At 31.8% G+C, this 20,143-nt stretch overlaps 3 protein-coding genes across 4 annotated transcripts in view; 2 read left to right on the top strand and 1 right to left on the bottom strand.

Moving 5' to 3' along the window:
- Positions 1-360: 360 nt before the first annotated feature.
- LOC145962782 (jmjC domain-containing histone demethylation protein 1) lies at positions 361-5,750 on the bottom strand. Its single transcript, XM_083084133.1, has 7 exons — positions 5,485-5,750; positions 5,046-5,325; positions 4,283-4,970; positions 3,797-4,121; positions 3,419-3,713; positions 3,039-3,334; positions 361-2,840 (listed from the first exon to the last, which is right to left on the bottom strand). Exons 1-7 carry the CDS (start codon positions 5,533-5,535, stop codon positions 1,830-1,832), a joined length of 2,946 nt encoding a protein of 981 aa, XP_082940259.1. The 5' UTR covers positions 5,536-5,750; the 3' UTR covers positions 361-1,829.
- A 75-nt stretch (positions 5,751-5,825) lies between these two features.
- The window catches only part of Scgdelta (sarcoglycan delta), a 294,591-nt gene continuing 280,273 nt past the window's right edge, over positions 5,826-20,143 (top strand). For both annotated transcript variants that reach the window (XM_083084034.1, XM_083084042.1), the window contains exons 1-4: positions 5,826-5,985; positions 6,068-6,136; positions 9,494-9,667; positions 17,379-17,470. The gene's annotated coding sequence lies outside the window, so the exon portion shown is untranslated. The remainder of the gene's footprint in view (positions 5,986-6,067; positions 6,137-9,493; positions 9,668-17,378; positions 17,471-20,143) is intronic.
- Roc1a (Regulator of cullins 1a) lies at positions 7,270-8,559 on the top strand. Its single transcript, XM_083084064.1, has 5 exons — positions 7,270-7,411; positions 7,583-7,610; positions 7,688-7,809; positions 7,891-7,976; positions 8,250-8,559. Exons 1-5 carry the CDS (start codon positions 7,301-7,303, stop codon positions 8,260-8,262), a joined length of 360 nt encoding a protein of 119 aa, XP_082940190.1. The 5' UTR covers positions 7,270-7,300; the 3' UTR covers positions 8,263-8,559.

The raw sequence follows: 20,143 nt of genomic DNA, 5'->3' as shown, positions 1-20,143 counted from the left end.
TGACTGCGTTCAGCAGAAAAGCTGCTTTGCAACTGTGTAAAATTCGTGAGCCTGATTGGTGTATGCTCTTAATTTTGACTGAATCTAAGAGCATACACCAATCAGATTCACAAATTTTATAATAGTTGCAAAACAGCTTTTCCTGCTGAACGCAACCATTGGCTGCTTTATGTTGATTATCACGCGGGAAAGTACGCAAGATTTAAACGAATAATTTTCTTTCTACTCATAAAGTGAAAGATTTTCTATTAACAAAGTAATGTTATATTTCATAAAAAATGTATGCTTTCGCTTCTAACATAATTCAATATGATTGCGAGGAACAGGATTTATAGAAATTGAATGATATAATAAAATTAATCGTCTTTTACAAATCAAAATTATATTTGAGAATCGATAACTATTGCTTTTGTGGATTACATGTATTATACAATGTGTTACAGAGTGTGGCAACTGTAAATTCCACTGACACTTGAATTGTGGGAAAAAAACACTTTTTCAATTGCGGTAATATATTCTTGACTAAAATAGTTGAAAATGGTGTTTCCAACCATCACCATTTTTTGAAATATTATAATACAAACATGAAACATAATAAGAAGAATGAATCTCGTAGGATACATTGTAATATTTGAATTGGCATCTAGTTCGCTTATTGTTTTTGTTGTTTTTACATAAAATCATATGATCCTTGCACGAGATCAATGAAGAAAGAACGAAGAAAAAAGATAGATCAAACATGCATTTTTATATAAAAAGCAGGTATATATGTATGTATGTACATCGATTTGCGCAGAACATCTGACGTCGTCTACGAAATGTAGCTTAGGTCGAAAATTAAAATTCGGAACATAGATGTTTTCGACACGTAGAGATCATCTATCTAACGTTACGAAACAATACAGTTGACTATACAGTCACATATACATGTATGTATTTTGGTGCGCGTCCATAAATAAATGTGTCTCTGAGTGTGATTGCAATTATTGTGATTATTTTTCTTGTTTTTGCGATACTTTCTTATACGAGATATATATTCGGAGACTTATATCAGGTAGATAATTATTATTATCCGAATATCTCTGATTTCCGCAATGCTTTTTATGCAAAAAATACTGTTTCTGACAAACAATGATTTGAATGAGTTTCCATATCCTATTTATTTCCATATATTTTATCAGATTTTTGATAAATAAAACTTATTTCTGTGATCTAATTCTATACAAAATCGAGAAAAGAAAAGGAAGAAATAAAATAATAAGATATCGATTTCTTTCTTTTATAATATTTAGATAAAAAGGATATGTATGATTAGAGAAATGGATGCTTTTTTATGTTATCTTAAGTAATTTTTAAGATTTTTTATATATGACTAAGATTGAATCAAAATGAAAAATATATATATAACAAAAATGAATTATTTTAAATATAATATTTGAAAATGACTTTTTATTTTATTACATTTTATTTTTTTACTTTTTAGTTTTCATTTCTATTATAAACATTATAATTCTTTTATTTAATAATTATATAGATTATAATGTTTGTAATAGAAATGAATACTAAAAAGAAGTCTAAGTCACGAAGAATTTGTTCTCGTATTTATTTGATCTCAGCAAAATAAAACTGTGTTATTCAAATAGAAATTCTGTATCAGGTCTTTTATACATCTATTGTAACACGCATGATACTTACAGATTTCTTTGTGTAAAATAAATAATCGCTGATTGTAGCATGATGTACTATTATGGCTTTAATTCTTCAAACGATATCTCTACGCGACGATAACCAGATTGCACTAAACAACAGTTTGTGAGCGCTGCGTTCTTTCACGTGTCTGTAAACTCGGTTTTGATCTTTTTCTCTTCTACCAATTTAACGTCCGTCACATGCAAGTTATGTTCACTCTTAGCGGCGAATTTGATGACGGCTTGCGTCGATACTTGAGTAGTATGTCGCAAATCCAGGCGTTTAAGTGCCTTACATCTCGCCAAGTGATCGAGAGTCATTTCCGTGAGTAATTTGCAGTTTGCCAGGTTTAACGATGCTAAGTTTGGCAACAATGTCAATTGCGCTACGCCGGAATCAGTGAGTCTACCGATTGAAGAAAGATCCAAGGTCTCGAGATCTGACAAATGTTGAATTATGTATTTCACTCCTCGATCGGTGAGATCACATCCAGCCAAAGATAGATTTTTGAGATGTTTCAATCGCGATGTCTTATCGATGAGACCAGGTCTTGAATCTGTCGGTGAATCTAAGACCTCTTGTAGAACAGCATCATTCAAAGAAGTAACGTAACTCAGGTTAAGTGTTTCTAAAGGTGGACAGCTGCAGCTTTTCAAAGCGCGAATACCGGCCCAAGTGCAACCTTGAAGGGATAATGTTCGTAATTGCGGTAGCCTACTCAATAGCCAAGCTAATTGCATCTTATTGATGTTGGTCCAATCAAGCGAGAGACTTTCAGGTTGCCGTCGAATAATGGCGGTCAAGTGTATGGATCTTAGGTTATAGTGCGACATGTTGATCTTTTTCCATAGATCGGGATCTATACTATATCTCGCCCAAGTACGGCAAACCAAGGCACAATTAAGCAGATCCTTTATGCCAAGGAATCGAAATACCGCAATCATCGCTGTTTTGTTGAACACTGAATTCTGTTGATTCGATTCACTATCCATTTCCTGGATAGGTGGTGGTGCCGGTGCTGGCCTGACTACTACGTGTGGCCTTACCAAAGATCTACTACTCGAAGCAATCAACTGCATAGCCAGTTGGATGCGCTGCTGAGTCATTCTTTGTTCACCTTCGGCTGGTTCCCCAGGCGAATCGTTCCATGTCTAAAGAAAACAAACCAATATGAATACAAAATTTATACAGCAGCACCCTATATGATGCAACTTAAGAGATATTATCTTGAGATCTAATTATATGGAAAAGTATAAAAGTTATTGTATTACAAATATGAGATATTTTAATCCAAGGCCTCCACATTTTAATCCAAAGCCTCCTTATACATTTTTATAAAATTAATTTACCTCTGTGGGATCAGGCCTTAACCGTTTACTCGGTGTCATAGCTCGTTCGGAATCTGTAGTAGGTGCCGAGGAAGCTGCACTAGATACTGATAATTTTCGTTGCCGACTCTTCGGTTGACGTGGCCGATAATCCAAGTTTCGACCACGTTCACAACATTGAGGACACTCCCAACTGTTTGGCAAATCGTCATTCACCGTTATTTCCTCTAAATCCAAACCTATACATTCTGGATGCACGATGTCGAAACACAATGAACATTCCATTAAGCTAGATGGTGCTGTCGGAACAGGTTTACCTGTAATTATATTTTAAACATTTGTTCTAGAAATATATTATTTCTTGTTATAAATTATATATTTAATTGATTGCAAATATATACCCATTAATGGTGCCGGTGGTTGTTTCCAACCATCCAACTGACAGACTTTACAGGATGATGTAACGGGCAGCATGGGCCTCAGACACTGGCGCATTAAACACGTTTGTTTGGCACGGCCGCTACCCCCGAATTTCACCATATCTTGGCAATAAACGCATTCACGACAATCCTGTCTAGTGCATGCTTCGCACTTTTTGCACCTAGTACGTCTTCTGCGTGGAAACGCTCTCTCGGATTTCTCTGAGTGATGTCTTTGCATTTTTACAAAACCTTTTCTCGTTACTCTCATGCGTTCCTACAAGAAAAGATTAACGAGATTAAAGAAGTCAAACAATATATGTTTATTTCGATTATATATAATAAATGATAATTAGATACCCTATCTGCGATAGTCAAGGGTGGCGGTGGCGGTAATACAGGATTGCCCGTCACGGCCGCTTCTGGATTATCATTCCTATGTTGTTCTACCAAACACCGTACATCGTGAATTAGAGCGACCGGATCGCGTATCAATTCCGGCACGTTCTTCTTTGTCGACGGCAGTGAATGTAAATACATAACTATCGCTTTCAAACCATGCAATTCAAACGGCGTGATGTGTACGTGCTGATGCTGTTGTGGAACTGAGTGTTGTCGTTGCGATTCAGATATTTCTAAATGAGTTCTACCCAAAAGCACATGCACATATCTTTCAAGAACATACCTGTAAAATATATAAATGTTTGTAATATCACATTTAATGAGTGTGTGTGTGTATATATATGTATATGTGTGTGTGTGTGTGTGTAAAGTTGATTCCTTATATATATATATATATATATATATATATATATATATATATATATATATATATATGATCCTTACCATAACATTTCTGTGAAAAATGGATACCGAAATTTCTGTGGCACTTTTGTGTGCTCTTCCACTTGTGCCACTTTTAATTGCTTCTCTATACCAAAACTATGGAGAAAGTTTCCACCAAAAACTAAAGAATCCTGAGGAGTGTATACTGCGTGTATCCAACCAGTTGGTATGAATAGCGTCATACCAGCTGTTAGACTTATCCTGCCACATCTATCTACCATATCGCCGAAAAATACATCTGACTGTTTACCACTCAACACCCATTCTTGATAAAGAGACAAGTTTTTTTCAGTTGGTGGAATCAGCCAAAATATTTTGCCACCACGTAGAATGTGATACCATACACTTGTACCACCAAAATCAACATGAAAGTCAGTATAACAACCTTTCACTGACATTAAACAATACTTTTGCACTTTTGGGTACATCATGTCTTCTAAAAGATTTGTAGATTCCACTTGAGCATCTTTTAAATGTCTTGGCCATACCACATCTACCCAATCGACTTGTCGCACTAATGCAGGTGACTGTACATAATTCTCCAACTTGGTATGACTGAATTCTAAGGAAATCACATTCAATAGACGCTCCTTGTTAGAATCTTCATAATACTTTTGCCATTCTTTCATTGTCATATCTTCGTTTTTTTGAGTATTAACATCCATAACATCCAATATTCTCTTAGAACCTATCGTATAAATAATATCGTATAAATTATTAATCTACCATGTATAACAATTTTTTTTTTATACCTAGAACTTACCAACACAAGTTCTGACATCGTTGATGGAGAAATTGGAGCTGGGTACTCGTAATCCCAGCCCTGATTTTTCCTTAAACAGTAATGGTATCTGCAGACCATATTTCTGTAGATACATAAGGTTCAGCTCCGGTCCAGTCATCTCACGAAAGAGGCCACTGAAGTTATTCAGGTCATATCTCTCGCATTCGATTTTCTCGTCGAGCTGGAAAGTTCTGCGTCCTTCAATTTCCTCGTCGCCTAAGGTCCAGTCATCAGTGTACAATTTTCTAGTTCTTTCCCTCTGTAAATGAGATCATGTAAGATGTATGAGAAGATCATATATGATGAGAAATAAATCAGTCGTATCGCTCTCGAATTGCTATCGACGTGATGCGACGTCGTCGTCGAGGCTGCGACGCCGACATCGCCGACGCCAGATTCGCGCGTGCTCTTTGTTTACCAATTGGCGCCTCTTCGGCAGCGGAGCGGACTCATCGGCCATTGCGGACATGCTGTCAGAAACGTATCACCGGAATATCATCGAACACTCAGTAAAGTCAACTCGGCAAAGACAAACAGGCACGCGCCAGTTTTTAATCGACTTTACCTCTCGTTTATTATTTACATGTCAAGCCCGACGCGCTAGTGACGTCGTATAAACACGTTCTTGGCCCGTATTCACTCTCCCAGCGAAACGACCACGCCATTTTACTGCCGGCCAGTACTACCAACCTGTCAAGTCAACTGCGTGCGCATGCGCACTCCGGGTTGTTGCAGCAATCTTCGCGGCGTTTGCGGTTTTTTGCGAAATGTCCGGGCACGTATATTTCGTACCGTGTATTGAGTGTCAAAGGAAAGTTTTAAAAGACGAGAGGGAAGAATTTTTCGCATGTGTACTTTACGCGACGCGTCAATGAAAATGATTATTGCATCTGCCTTCCATCGGATGTCGATATTACAGGTATACGTCTCTCGACAATTACTAACTCATAATTTTGAAAAAATAAAGATTTCCTCTTAATTAGCTTCTTTATTTTTTGCAGCATGTATAGAAAACCGTGCCGTGGAAAAAATTTCAACGATAGATCCATGGGCGTAATATTACGGTAATTGTAAGTTGTAAAATTATGAACTGTTGAAATATTTTTAAATATTATGTATGCGCGTTCATTGTGTAATTGCCTAATTCGAGTGCGCATGCGCAGTCGCCATCTTTCGCACCGCGTCGATTGCAATCGAAATATTACAGCCCCGCGATTTTTATTGCGTTTTCCTTGAAAAAGTGGATTCCGCGTAGAAATATGTATCGGGAGTGTCGAATAAAGTGTCGGGCGATTGTTGTGTCGTGTTAATTAAGGCGGGCGAACATAATTAGTCATGTTTTTTTCATGTTCGAGTAAGCGAGTGTTTTTCCGCGACGAGACGGATCGAACGAGGGAAAAATGGCCGATAAATCTTTAATTTAAGGGGCAAGTAAGTAAATTTGCTTAAATATTTTAATATAAAAGAGTATTACACACTTCCTCGAGTATAATAAAATACTTTCTTATATACGTGTTATATCGTCTCAGATAATTATTCTAATCTTTTTTAATATATTAAATTTGTTTCATGAATTCCATTAATATCTGAATCTGACTTGATATATACATTATTTTAATATCACGCGAATGATTAATGATAATTATATATTTCTCAATTATCTCTGAAAGATCACGTTTGATAATTTTTATCTATGGTACTTCGTTGATAATTGCTTATATATTGATATACTATGAAATATATACGTATATTGGGATAATAATAAGTTTATTATTCTTCAATTAATATCATAATTGTATCAGCCTGTTTATTAATAATTTATATATATATATTTTTTTCAAAATATGAACTAATAATAATTTATATATATATATATATAATATTTTTTTCAAAACATGAACTTTAATTTTTGCTAGATGGCATTTAATTAAATATTGTTGAATAAATTTTTCACATCAAAAGCATTTTATTCTTATGACTTTTACATATATGCCATGTAATAATGCAAAAATGACACATTTCCTATGCAAGTTTAATGTATTATTTTAATGACATATTTTTGGCCGCTTTATTATTGCCACTGTTTGTCATGAGGTGATTGAAACATTTATATAAATGGTCAAAGAGTTCGCTAGAATTTTCTTTATATCTTGTATATACATATATGTGCTCGTGCTGTTGTATCTACCGCGCATACGCGAAGAATCCTACGTCCAACATAACCGATTCGGCCTATGCTCCAAAATTTAAATATGGCGACAACCATGGAAATCGACGATGATGAGTGTGATTTGCCAACCTCCAGCAGTGGAAAAGGCGAGAAAAAGCGTTTCGAAGTGAAGAAGGTGAGTGAAAATACATCAATGGATTATACGAGATTATGCTTACGATGTCGTTTCACGACATCCAAATATGATTCCTAACCTTATTTATGCTTTGTCACTCTTTATTTTTCTGTATACATGTGTATTTATTATTTATCATGTAATTAAATATAACGGTTATATTTATTTCAGTGGAATGCAGTGGCATTATGGGCCTGGGGTAAGGATTATAACCAATCATTAGTATTGTATAATCTCCAAGATACAACAAGAGTTTTCTAATTCGTTGATTTTCAGATATCGTTGTGGACAATTGTGCTATATGTCGTAATCATATTATGGATCTTTGCATTGAATGTCAAGCAAACCAGGCATCTGCCACAAGCGAAGAATGCACAGTGGCCTGGGGTGTATGCAACGTAGGTTTGACGTTAATATTATAACTTCGATGTTAGTACTATAAATCTTCTGAATTGTCTAATTGTAGTTTTCTTTTTCAGCATGCCTTTCATTTCCATTGCATCTCACGTTGGTTGAAAACACGGCAAGTCTGTCCACTTGATAATCGTGAATGGGAATTTCAGAAGTAAGTAATTTTTATATTTGTAATAAAATTTAAATGTAATATATAAATTTTATTTTACCAAGTATTTTACATACAAATATGTAAATTGTAAATCCTATTCAAATAATAGATTTAAATAGTATCTAAATAAACATCTTAATAGTTTACATACATATACATATAGTCTACATACATGTAATCTATATACTGACAAATTTTTGCGTTACATAACACACTTTAGAATAAATAATTACATACTTAAAATAGTTGGTAATTTTGCATTTCTCTTTACAGATATGGTCATTAATCGGGTGTATTCAGCTTACGCAAAGTCAACCTTTTCAGCAATTCACGTTAAATATAATTTTCAATTGTATATTATAGAAAATTATTTTTTCATATGACAAATGTAATAAGAAAAAGGAAAGCAAACTTAAATACGAAAGAAAAAAAACCTGCACAGTCGAATTATCATTTTTTTTATCAGGCAAAAATTTAATCGACGGTAAATATATAATTAATTTCAAAGTTCATCATATTCAATTTCTACTAATATTAATATAACTTGTAGATTATATAATAATAAATAAATACTATAAAATGCTTTGTGATGATTTATTCACAGTATCTTTAACTATTAAAAAAATGAAAATTATATATTCATATTTTTAATAAATATTTAATTAAAATGAATATTCAATTTAATATTCAATATTAATATTCATACAGTTATTCTTCTTCTTGTTAAATTTCAAAATATTTGCAAAATCACATCAAGTTACTTTTTAATTAATATTTCTATTCAATATATATATATATATATATATATATATATATATATATATATATATATATATTTTTTTTTTTTTTATTTAAAATAAAGCAAAGATATGAGATACTTAAAACATTTATTATATTTAAACATTGTTAGGACACGTTTTGATATTGAATACTATTTTTTTGGAGTATTTTTTTATGATTAGGATTTTTTAAACCGTAAACCTTGATTAATCCGATTATCCGATCTTTCAGAGATTTCGTCTGGTAAAAGTTTCGTCCCGTTCTATAAGGAAGTGAATACGAAAGGAGTGTGAGGTGAGAGCTATACTCTCTTCACTTCTGAATCGTATCCTCCTTCCATTACACGTTCATCTTTGTGTGATAATTTTGATTTAAAACGAACCGATTTGAGGAGGATTTTTGTTAAATTTTTATATGAATTATATATATAAGAAAGTATTTTACATATTAAAATCTTGATTCTTTTAATAATTTATTTCTTATAATGTGCTTTTTCAATTTAAATAAAGTATTATATTCTGTTTATATAATATGACGCGCTTTAAGATATTAATAGCAATGACATTTATTTAACATAGTTTGATGTACATCTTTATTACGCTTAAGGCAATTCTGCAAATCCATGCCGATGCGAATACGTAGCTCCTTAACGAGATATAACGGGCATCGTCGTTCGTGACGTCATATCGCGAGGCCGATCGATCGTACGGAGATCATCTCTCGAATCCCTTTTCCAGTTCTAGGGCATTGAGCAGGAGGCTGGTATACGGTAGGCAATACTTATCAGGCAGACGGAACCAGAGTCCCGACGAGCCGGCTTCTAATCTGGGCATACAGCGAAAATTACATCTTCTTGCACAGGAGAGCTGGGAGAGGGAAAGCCAGTCGACATCTGTCTAGAGAGAGCAACGGTAAGCTTCTTTCATCTCAATTCTTACTTTTCTGTCGTCTGACTTTAGATCCCGACGCCTTATTCGGGGATTCGTGCACTGGATAAAAACAAAAAGAGAGGAAGAGGGAAAGAGTGAGCAATCTGCACACCTGTTCTAAAAGTCTTATGAATAGTCAGGCGTGGGAAGAGGCTCGAGGGCGAGATCACGCCTGCACTCGAAGACAGTATCTAACAAGGAATCCGTAGGTGGTCCGGTCGATTGATCGGATCACTAGATGGATTTTATATTAGTTTATGTCAGAGTTCAAAGTAATTTTTTTTAGTGTTTATAAAAACAAATGACAAGTACATTTCTTTGCGAGCAAGTTAGACGGATGAAGTAATATTTCAGAAGTACTCTTTCGCGAAATTAGCTTTCAGAATTAATTATATATAACTATAGAAAATTGATTATAATTCTTTAGATATTAAAGTAATGATGATAGAAAAATATATATAGAAAAGAAATTAAGTAACATTTATATATGTGCAAAATATGTAATTTTATTATTACATTTAGTTTTGATGAAAAACAAAACATTTTAATCGAACAAGTATCAATCCTTTTCGTTGCATTTTCTCTTTCTCTCTCTCTTTCTTCTCTAAGATACATATATGTGTATTATTACTGTAAAATATAAAAATTGTCAATTTCGTTCACATTTTTATTAACTATATTGTACATACATATAGGAAAATAGTGTATTGATTAGAATTAATATTTAAAAATAGCACAGTTATGAATTAAATTTTTTCGTAATAAAAGTTATTTTTTATATTACATTAAAAGTTATTCAAATACTATCCTCTGGTTTTGAATGTGTGTTACGATATTTATGTGATGGATATTTAATTATTACTATTAAATTTAATCTTTAGAATAAAAATTACTATATTGCATATACCACTATTAGAAAAAGACAAAAGAAGCATAAGTATATATATATATATGTTTTTACAATTGCAAATTTCGAGCATAACAACTAAAATTAAAAATTGAGCAGCGAAAATCATTTAGAAATTATTCAGATTTATTTGTTACAAAAACACTTGGTCTTTTATCTTCCGTATAAAATAAAAAACCAAGTGTTTTTCTAACAAATAAATCTAAATAATTTCTAAATGATTTTTGCTGCTCAATTTTTAATTTTAATTGTTATGCTTCTATATATTTTTAATATAATATCTCATAATATTTTTTTTAATATATGTATTTTATATATATATATATATATATATATATATATATATATATATATATTTATATAAAATACATATATTAAAATTCCTCAATATATATATATATATAAAATACATATATTAAAAAAATACACTCGTCAACAAAATTATCGCATAGGTAATTTCATGTCAAATTTTCGCATAACTTCAAATAAGTATAACTCCGTCAAAAATGGTCGTATTTGAAAAATTTTTTTCATTCTCAAGCTTAAAGCCTCTATTTTGAAAATCATTTGTCAGATTTAGAATTTATCCTCCCCCCCCTCTCGTCATCTCCTCAAAAGTAAGGACGTGTTACGTCTTAAAAAAATTGCATACTTTGACGCATTCCACGGGGTGGAATAAATTTTTTTCGCAAATTTCATGATAACATTGTAAAATATGGACTTTTATGTGTGAATTAAAAAAAAAAATTTATACATTTTTGTTCATTTACCGCCAGCATTAGCATTACCCGATGCGCACCACGAGGAGGTTGCTGGTCGGATTTGGCGCATCGTGTGTATGTGTGTGTGTGTGTGTGTGTCCTGAGGAATTTCATTGCAATTGTTGCAACTGAAAGCAGCCCTAAATCAAATATGGAATGAAATTCATCAAGAAACAATTAGAGCCTGCATCAATATGCATGAGCGTCTCCAAGAGATTATCCGAAGACGAGGCGGCAATACACATTTTTAAATGTGAACATTTCCACATTTCCGTCCTCCAACACACACACACACACACGTGGAATGCGTCAAAGTATGCAATTTTTTGGAGACGTAACACGTCCTTACTTTTGAGGAGATGACGAGAGGGGGGAGGATAAATTCTAAATCTGACAAATGATTTTCAAAATAGAGGCTTTAAGCTTAAGCTTGAGAATGAAAAAAAAATTTTTCAAATACGACCATTTTTGACGGAGTTATACTTATTTGAAGTTACGCGAAAATTTGACATGAAATTACCTATGCGATAATTTTGTTGACGAGTGTATTATGAGATATTATATTAAAAATATATAGAAGCATAACAATTAAAATTAAAAATTGAGCAGCAAAAATCATTTAGAAATTATTTAGATTTATTTGTTAGAAAAACACTTGGTTTTTTATTTTATACGGAAGATAAAAGACCAAGTGTTTTTGTAACAAATAAATCTGAATAATTTCTAAATGATTTTCGCTGTTCAATTTTTAATTTTAGTTGTTATGCTCGAAATTTGCAATTGTAAAAACACTTCGTCTAAGCACAGTTAGAACATGTCAAGAGTAATGCCGCAGTGAGCGTCGATTTTTCGGCGTCGTGGATTTTGCTTGTCATAGCTCGTAGCGGCAGGTGCGTACATTCGCCCGTAATATTTACCTGGGAGTGCAAGAGATGGGATATAAATATGATTTTCGTCCTCGACGACAGCGAATGAGGGGCGATAGGGACAAGGAGAGTAAGATAGAGGGAAGGGAGAAAGATATAGGAGTGGAAAGAGGTTGATAGAAAGAGTAGGTCGTCGGTGCGGAGGCGCGCGAGGGCCTCATTTCCGGCGGAAACAGAGGTTCTCTCATCCCCGATAAAAGTCGCTCCCGTCGATCCGTTCTCCCTCATTCTCCCTTGTTTCAGTCCGACGGCGGTGGCGGCAAAGGCCAATCGAATTAAATACATTCCCGCGGAGAATCGTCCAATCCGAAGACGGTTGCCTCCGCGGTTTTTGTCTCACTGTTCGTCCGCCTCGATACCGCAACCGTCCCTTTCTACTTCCTTAAATCTTAGTGTAAATCTACTTTCTAAAGGTAAATTTACTCTGCAAAGCTCTGAGAGGGGGAGGAGGGTTAAGACTGTTAAGCTGTCGTCACTGCGCTACACCTGAAACTCGATTAGCTGAAATCCCTCGAATTTTGTCTTGTAACGTATTACTGATACTTTTACTTTTGAAATAATCTTAATCTTTTTACAAGTGATTTTAACATATAGTATTTGACAGCAGATCATAGAAACATATACTGTGATCAAGTTCTGACTCAAAATTTATTAATATTTATTTATTAATACTAAAGTATTTGTCATTAAAACGTATCTTTATGCATTATATATTTACTATATACTAACTATATATATTCTTATATATTTTTATATATAAGAATATATTTATAGTTAGTATATAGTAAATATATAATGTATGAAGATATATTTTAATGACAAATATTTTAGTATTAATAAATAAATATTAATAAATTTTTTATATTTTTGACGAGAAATATAGAAGATTCTTAAATATTTTGTTTCTTCGTTTCTTAATATTTAACATGCTATTACCTTAAATTTTTTAAAGAAATTTAAGAAAAATTTTAAATATTTGTTTTATAATTAATTTTTCTTTTTATCATCGCAATCTGATAAATTTATCTAATCGAGATTAACAACATTATTTATTATCTTTATGATTTTATTTAAAAAATAGAACTGTCTTTCCTGTTATCTGTGTTATATTCATCTATTTCTATTTTATTTGGGTGCCGCGATTATCGTTTCGCATATGAGAAGAGGGCCAAAAATTTTTCAGCGTTATGTGTTAAATTATTTAAAAAAGCGGTGTGCTTGGAAGAGAGAAAGAGAGAGAACGCGGAAGCCATCCATTATCCGAAGTCCCGATAAATCCTCCGAGGTGTTCGAGCTCCTTGTGTTTGGCGGATATATCAAGGTTTCCTCCACCTCGTCGTCCTGTACTAGGACGCGATCGCCGTCGATCTTTTCTACTTGTTTCCCCCCGCATCGCAGACTTTCGAGTCAGCCGAGATTTTGTCGATGCGATTCAGAGGCGGATGAGTGCACCGATAAATCGAGAGATTTCTCTTTCGAATGTTGACTTTCTGCCTGAAAAAAATGATGCAACTTATTATCGAAATGATTAAATAAAAAGTAGAAAAATAAATAAAGATAATAAATAGATAAAAATAGAGATTAATAGACATGCATTGTTATATCTTATGCCGAAACTTTGAAAAAAAAAAACGATATAACTCGCTCGTAAAAAATATAACTTTTTATTTTATTTTGATTTAATAGCCAACTTTGTTTCTTATTCTTACAATTGCTTCTCCGAAATCGGCGAAGTGCTGTTAAATGAGGAAATTTAGCAGACGACGACGAGACGGTTAACGATTTAAGAGTAAACTTTAGAACTTTGCAATACTATTTTTCCGTGGGAAGGGCTCGAAGAAAGCAGGGCTCGTGCAAATTAATTTTTGCAAATATAGCGGCAAGCCTGATTTGATTTAAATCTGTCCGAGCGCGTACCTAAATTGGTTCCTGCGGGAGACAGCGTCGTTGTCTTATCCTCGCGACTTCCGCCAAGATTTCGCGTCCTCTCCTGGCATCGAGAGATTTTTTACACCGATATTACGCGATGGTAGAGGTGAAAACGCGGGTAGTTGTAGCAACGGTAAATCCTCGTTAGATCCGCGAGAAAAACAAAGGTGAAGGTGGACGCCAACCCTCTCGACCGACTCGGCGATATTCTTTCCCTCTCTCCGGTTTTCTGACTGTGCGAAAAGGGTTGTCTGCCTTCTTGCAGCGAATTTGTGCGTTTCCGGTTTTGTTATCTCCAGCTTTTCCGCTTTTATATTCTGAAATACTATATGAAATATTATATCGTGTCATTAATAAAAAAAAATAAGAAAAATCATATAAAATGATGTAAAATCTACTTTATTATAGATATTATATTATAAAAATGTCTTTAATCGTTATATAAATGCTCATTTACATTAAAAATAATTCTTTTTTCTCTTTTTAATCAGAATACTTGGAAAATCAAGTTACATTTCACAATTGAGATGTACGCATTTGTCCAAACACACACACATAATTAATTTACATTATTATGTCAATTTGCGAGACAAGAATCTTAATCGTCTTAATAACAATAATTCTATAAAGAACGGATAAACGCGAATTGGAAAAAATATTTCAAAGTTAAATGCTCGTGTTTGAAGAAGTTAAGAATTTGTCAATTCATGCATTTTAAGCAACGTAATATACATATATAAGTTTTATACAGCAAATGCATCAAATTAAATTTTGATAGCTTATTCTTGACTATAATAAGTGTTGAAAATTTTGATATAAAAATTTCGAAAATACAATAAATAACGCAAGATGATATTTCATCTCATTTCTAATAATATTTTCTTACGAATACATATGTATCTTATTGATACTGTTACATTTTTTGCTTATAGAATATTATATATTCTATATTCTATAATATCTATAATAAATATCTTATAGAATATTATATATTGCTTATAGAATATTATATATTCTATATTCTATAATATAGAATATAGAATATATAATATTCTATATTAATAATGCTTATATATATATATATTAATATATGCTTATAGAATATTATATATTCTATATTCTATAATATCTATAATAAATATCTTATAGAATATTATATATTCTATAATTTATAAGAGAATATTATATAATATTTAAAAACTCGTTTCTCTCTCTTAAATATTTTATAAAAAGGAATAAAACTTCCACAAGAGTCAGAAAAAATCTCATTTGCGTCACTATAGTCGCATCGATGTCAACGTCTCGATAATTTTCAAAAGCAAACATAGCAAGGCCTTTTCGGTTGTATCTCGAGGCATCGTTTCATTTTCCTTTCTTTTTATTTTATTGTATTAATTTGTATTTTTCTTCTGATTGTGTACAAAAACTTACTTATACTTATATTTATTTTATACTTTATCCTCAAATTAAATACAAAAGATACAATACACGCGATTAAAATCATTTTATTATTTTAATATTTGCAAATATTTCGATATATATGGTTTACGGTTATACTTCTTATATAATTACGTTATTATTCGAATTATTAGAATCCAAAAAGGATAAATATTTACGTAGGAAAATAAATCAGTTTATGATGGTACAATTTCATTTGTTTATCTGGCGATTTCGAAATTGTTAAATACCAATTTGAATCATAGAAAATCTGCTTTTAACCAATATAAATTATCTGCATAGGAAAACAGAGAACTAGAAAAACATTATGTTTCTCAGTAACTACATAATGTCAATATGCAACGTGAGAATGATTCCATTCATTCTTTCATAGCTAGTAATATAAAAATTTGAATGGTTTATTAATTATTCTATTTAAAAAGGATTGCAGAATATATTTATTTTTAAAATAAAATTTATCTGTCTTTTAACAAATCGGAATAGTATATGTGTGGAATCTAACTAATTATTAATTTTTCTTTTTAATTTTTTATGATCAAAGAGAAGTAAAATTATATAAATTTTATAAATCAAGAAAATGATATTTTTTAAATTATCACTATTTTCCGATTTATCATTACATAACCTATTTTTTATTTTTATTATAATTACTAATTTATTTGATATCACATAATTTTACTTCCTTTATAAAAATTTAGAAAAAGCGATAATAACAATAAATATTATACAAATTTATACATTATATATAAATACCTTTTTTGATCAAAACGAAAAAATAAATTATATTTTTTAAATAAATATTAAATGTAATGTGTGTGTATGTAATAATATAATTTATAGATAGAAATTATTTGATATTTAAGGAATAGAATATTCGATATACATTTATTTTATAGAATGCTAAATATTTCATATCGATAACGAAAATATATATATATATATTCATTATATCGATTGGTAAACACAACGCTCAGCGTTCATGCTGCGTGTCCTTCTTGTTTTTGTTATGCTTGCGTACTTCTTGTCTTTGTTATGATCGTCTTATACCTTTATCTCCATCGGACAATAAAGTCACAACGTGAAGCGCTTCATGTATTGTCACATTATCCGTTAGAACACGAGGAAGGTGTTAATCTATGATTAACGGTGGCTTTTTATTGAATTTACCGAAATTAATAAAGTAAATAATTAATGTTATATTTTTATTTGGCAATCGCGTAGCATAAATAAAGTATTTATACATAATTAATTAGAACGCGTAATTCACAGATTTATTTGATGGATTTCTATCGCGTGAGCAGTCGGCGAAACACAATGATTATATTTTCGGATATTGCATTTAGATATATATCTTTAATTTTAACTTGTATATTTACTCGTTCATGTAATATGAGATAGTAATCTTCCTAAAACAATTGTATACTATTTGTAAGCAACAGGTGTAGCATGATTGACGAGAGGCGTGCAGAGTCGACCCTGCTATTTTCGAATTCTCTCTGTCATTCATTACATTAGTTCGCGAATATCATAAATTGTCATAATTTCAAATAAATCAAATTCTTTTCTTGTATTATTCTTTAGTTGATATGATATAATAAAATATAGGTCGCGTGCAATTAATGTTGAAAGTGCTATGAAAAATACGCGCGATTATAGTATCGTAATGATTAGTACTTAGCGCGTAATAATTAATGTGTTTTCGCGTGTTTTAGGAGTGCTATACATGATGGAGAAAAGTAACAAGAACTAGAAGGAATGAGAGAGAAGCTAGGGACAACCGATGACAGAGCAACCAGACAATAGGGTGAGTAATTTAAAACAATTAATTCACCTTATACTTGTGAGATTTATTTGCTCGTTTATCTCGATAGTCGGCATCTCCAGCTATTTATCGTAATGAATGGATTATTATTTCCTCGATAGCGTGCCTTTACATCTCATTGCGTATATAATAGTAATCTAATATGCTTATAAAATATTTTATATTATTCATAGATATACTTAAAAATATATTTTTTAAATAGAATCTTAATATACACACACACACACACACACACACACACACACACACACACACACACACACACACACACACACACACATATATATATATATATATATATATATATATATATATAAACAAATATATTTCAAATTTAAGATTATAAATTGAAGAATTATTGCTCCTCAAGTACAATTCAATAAATAAACATATAAACACAATATATAAACATAATTAATAAATATATCTTTATATTGTGATAAAAATACTGAAAGTGTTTTCTTTCGGCAAGAAAATAATTGCAAATTTTATACAATTAGTTATTAAAAATTAATTATCGAATGATAATTGATAATGATAAATGATAAGTAATTATCGAATGATAATTTATTATTTCGTAACTTTATTAACATTTTAGAGAAAATAATATTAAAAACCAACAAATGTGCGAACATTTTTATATAAACGAGAAATTAAATATTTTGAATGAAGCAATACAAACTTATTATTAATAATTATCTTGTTATATTAGATGATACTATATTGTGTGTATGTATGTATTTATGTGTGGGTGTATTATATAATTCTTATAAATGAAAGAAAAACAAAATCAATTAAACAGCGAAAATCAATATTATTTAATTATAACAATTAGTCACAAATGACAAATCAATACACGGATACATATAATTACAGATTTGAAAGAAGTTTACGCAATTAGTAAATTTTGATTGCAAGTAACTCAGTACTTACTATGATCTCGGTAATTTCATAAGATTTTCGACTCTAAATTCTTAATCTTAAGAATTCGCTATTAAAGCATTGCGCGGTGATTGCTGAACACTCTGTATGCGATATTCTTGGTGAACGGACGAGTTTCCGGCAGAGCACTCGATAGGCTAAGTAAATCAGAGGCCTTTGGCCAAGAGCGAGGCTACCCTTTAACCCCCATAGCTCTGCCGTAGCCCCTGTCGTTCCTTATGTGATGACAGAAGTGGGGATGGCAGGGGCAACAAAGGGTCGGCTAAGAGCTCTTCAGCGACCACTCGCGCACCTTCCCCAACCTAGGAAGCATCATCTACTCTTTGGTTCTGTCGGTCTTGCTTGCTTGCTTGCTTGCTGGCTTGCTGCTTGCTTGCCCCATGACGTGATTGCCACCGAAATGTGTTTACCGTAAACCGTATCAAACTGTTGAGGGCTGGCCCGTTTCAGCGCTGTTGCTGTCTATCTTTTTCGAGTACGTCGATAAAAGTACGTATTTCCATCAATTTTGTGACCGCCATTTATGGCCATCGCACAATCTTCCACTGTTTTCACAAAATAGATTTATGCGGAATCGATCATTCAATCAGATTTATATTTTCTGTTATTGAAATATGCCAGATATATAGGTTTGATTAGGAGAGAATAATTAGAGAGTAAATCCAACTTTAACGTTTCTAATATATTTTTCAATATGCGCTAATAAAATTTTGTTTTAATAAAGTTTTGTTTCATTAATTTTTTATAACATTTCTTGGAAATTAACACATTTTTCTTTACATAGATTACCGCTAAGTTTAAAATATGTGAAAAAAATATATAAGTATGCAAAAATATGTAATATATATATGTATGATATATCGCAAAAATATACTTGGTTCCAATTTAAGTAAAACAAAATTTGCTAACATACAAAATTTCTTCTTTAAAATTTGATTATAATACTTTGAATCGATTTTTTCTTATAAAAGATTTCCGAAACATCATAATTGTGGAAATATTTTACGTTAAAATAAAAGAATTTTATAGGATGTTTAGAAATAAATTTCAGGGACGTAAATTAATGATATATCTTTTTTATAAAAAATATCATAAATAATATAATTAATATTCTGAGATTAGATTCATATAATATATATGATCTTTTAGATTAGATTCATATAATATTTCATGATTAATATAACTAACAATCCTAATGATGATAATCAACCTTTTCACAAAATGCACATTTAATCAATCTAATTAAATCGGTTTATTATTATTGTTTGACATACTTTTTATATAATCGTATATTGAGTTTTAGAATCACATGTATGTGAGTCTTCATTCTTATTTAATTGATACAATTTCGCCTATACGCAATTACTCATGGAGATTCATTGCTTCAAGTGCAGTGGAGCAAATTTCATGAGCATGGCGTGGTCGGCTGACCCGAGATTCTTGCCGTTCAGGAATATGAAGTGCATCTGGGCCGTGACCAGAAGCAGCCTGATATCCGATATAATCGTTCTGAACAGGCCGGAAGCTATTTCCGCCCCAATTTGCAATCTAGTAAATACCAGTGAACCAGCGCCAAATACCACCGCACCCAGTCTCAGACAAAAGCTGGCTAGTACATCTGCGAGACTCTCATTGTTATCGTTTTGTTGCGAAACGTACCGCTGCACTCTCTCCGCAATATGGGAAGAGAATCGCTAAATTGTTGCTATTTTT

The sequence above is a fragment of the Camponotus vicinus genome, unplaced genomic scaffold, assembly GCF_025532165.1.
Source record: "Camponotus vicinus isolate PSW18456_S1 unplaced genomic scaffold, iyCamVici1.0 SCAF_1, whole genome shotgun sequence".
NCBI lineage: Eukaryota > Metazoa > Arthropoda > Insecta > Hymenoptera > Formicidae > Camponotus > Camponotus vicinus.
This window is presented reverse-complemented; position numbering and strand designations above follow the sequence as displayed.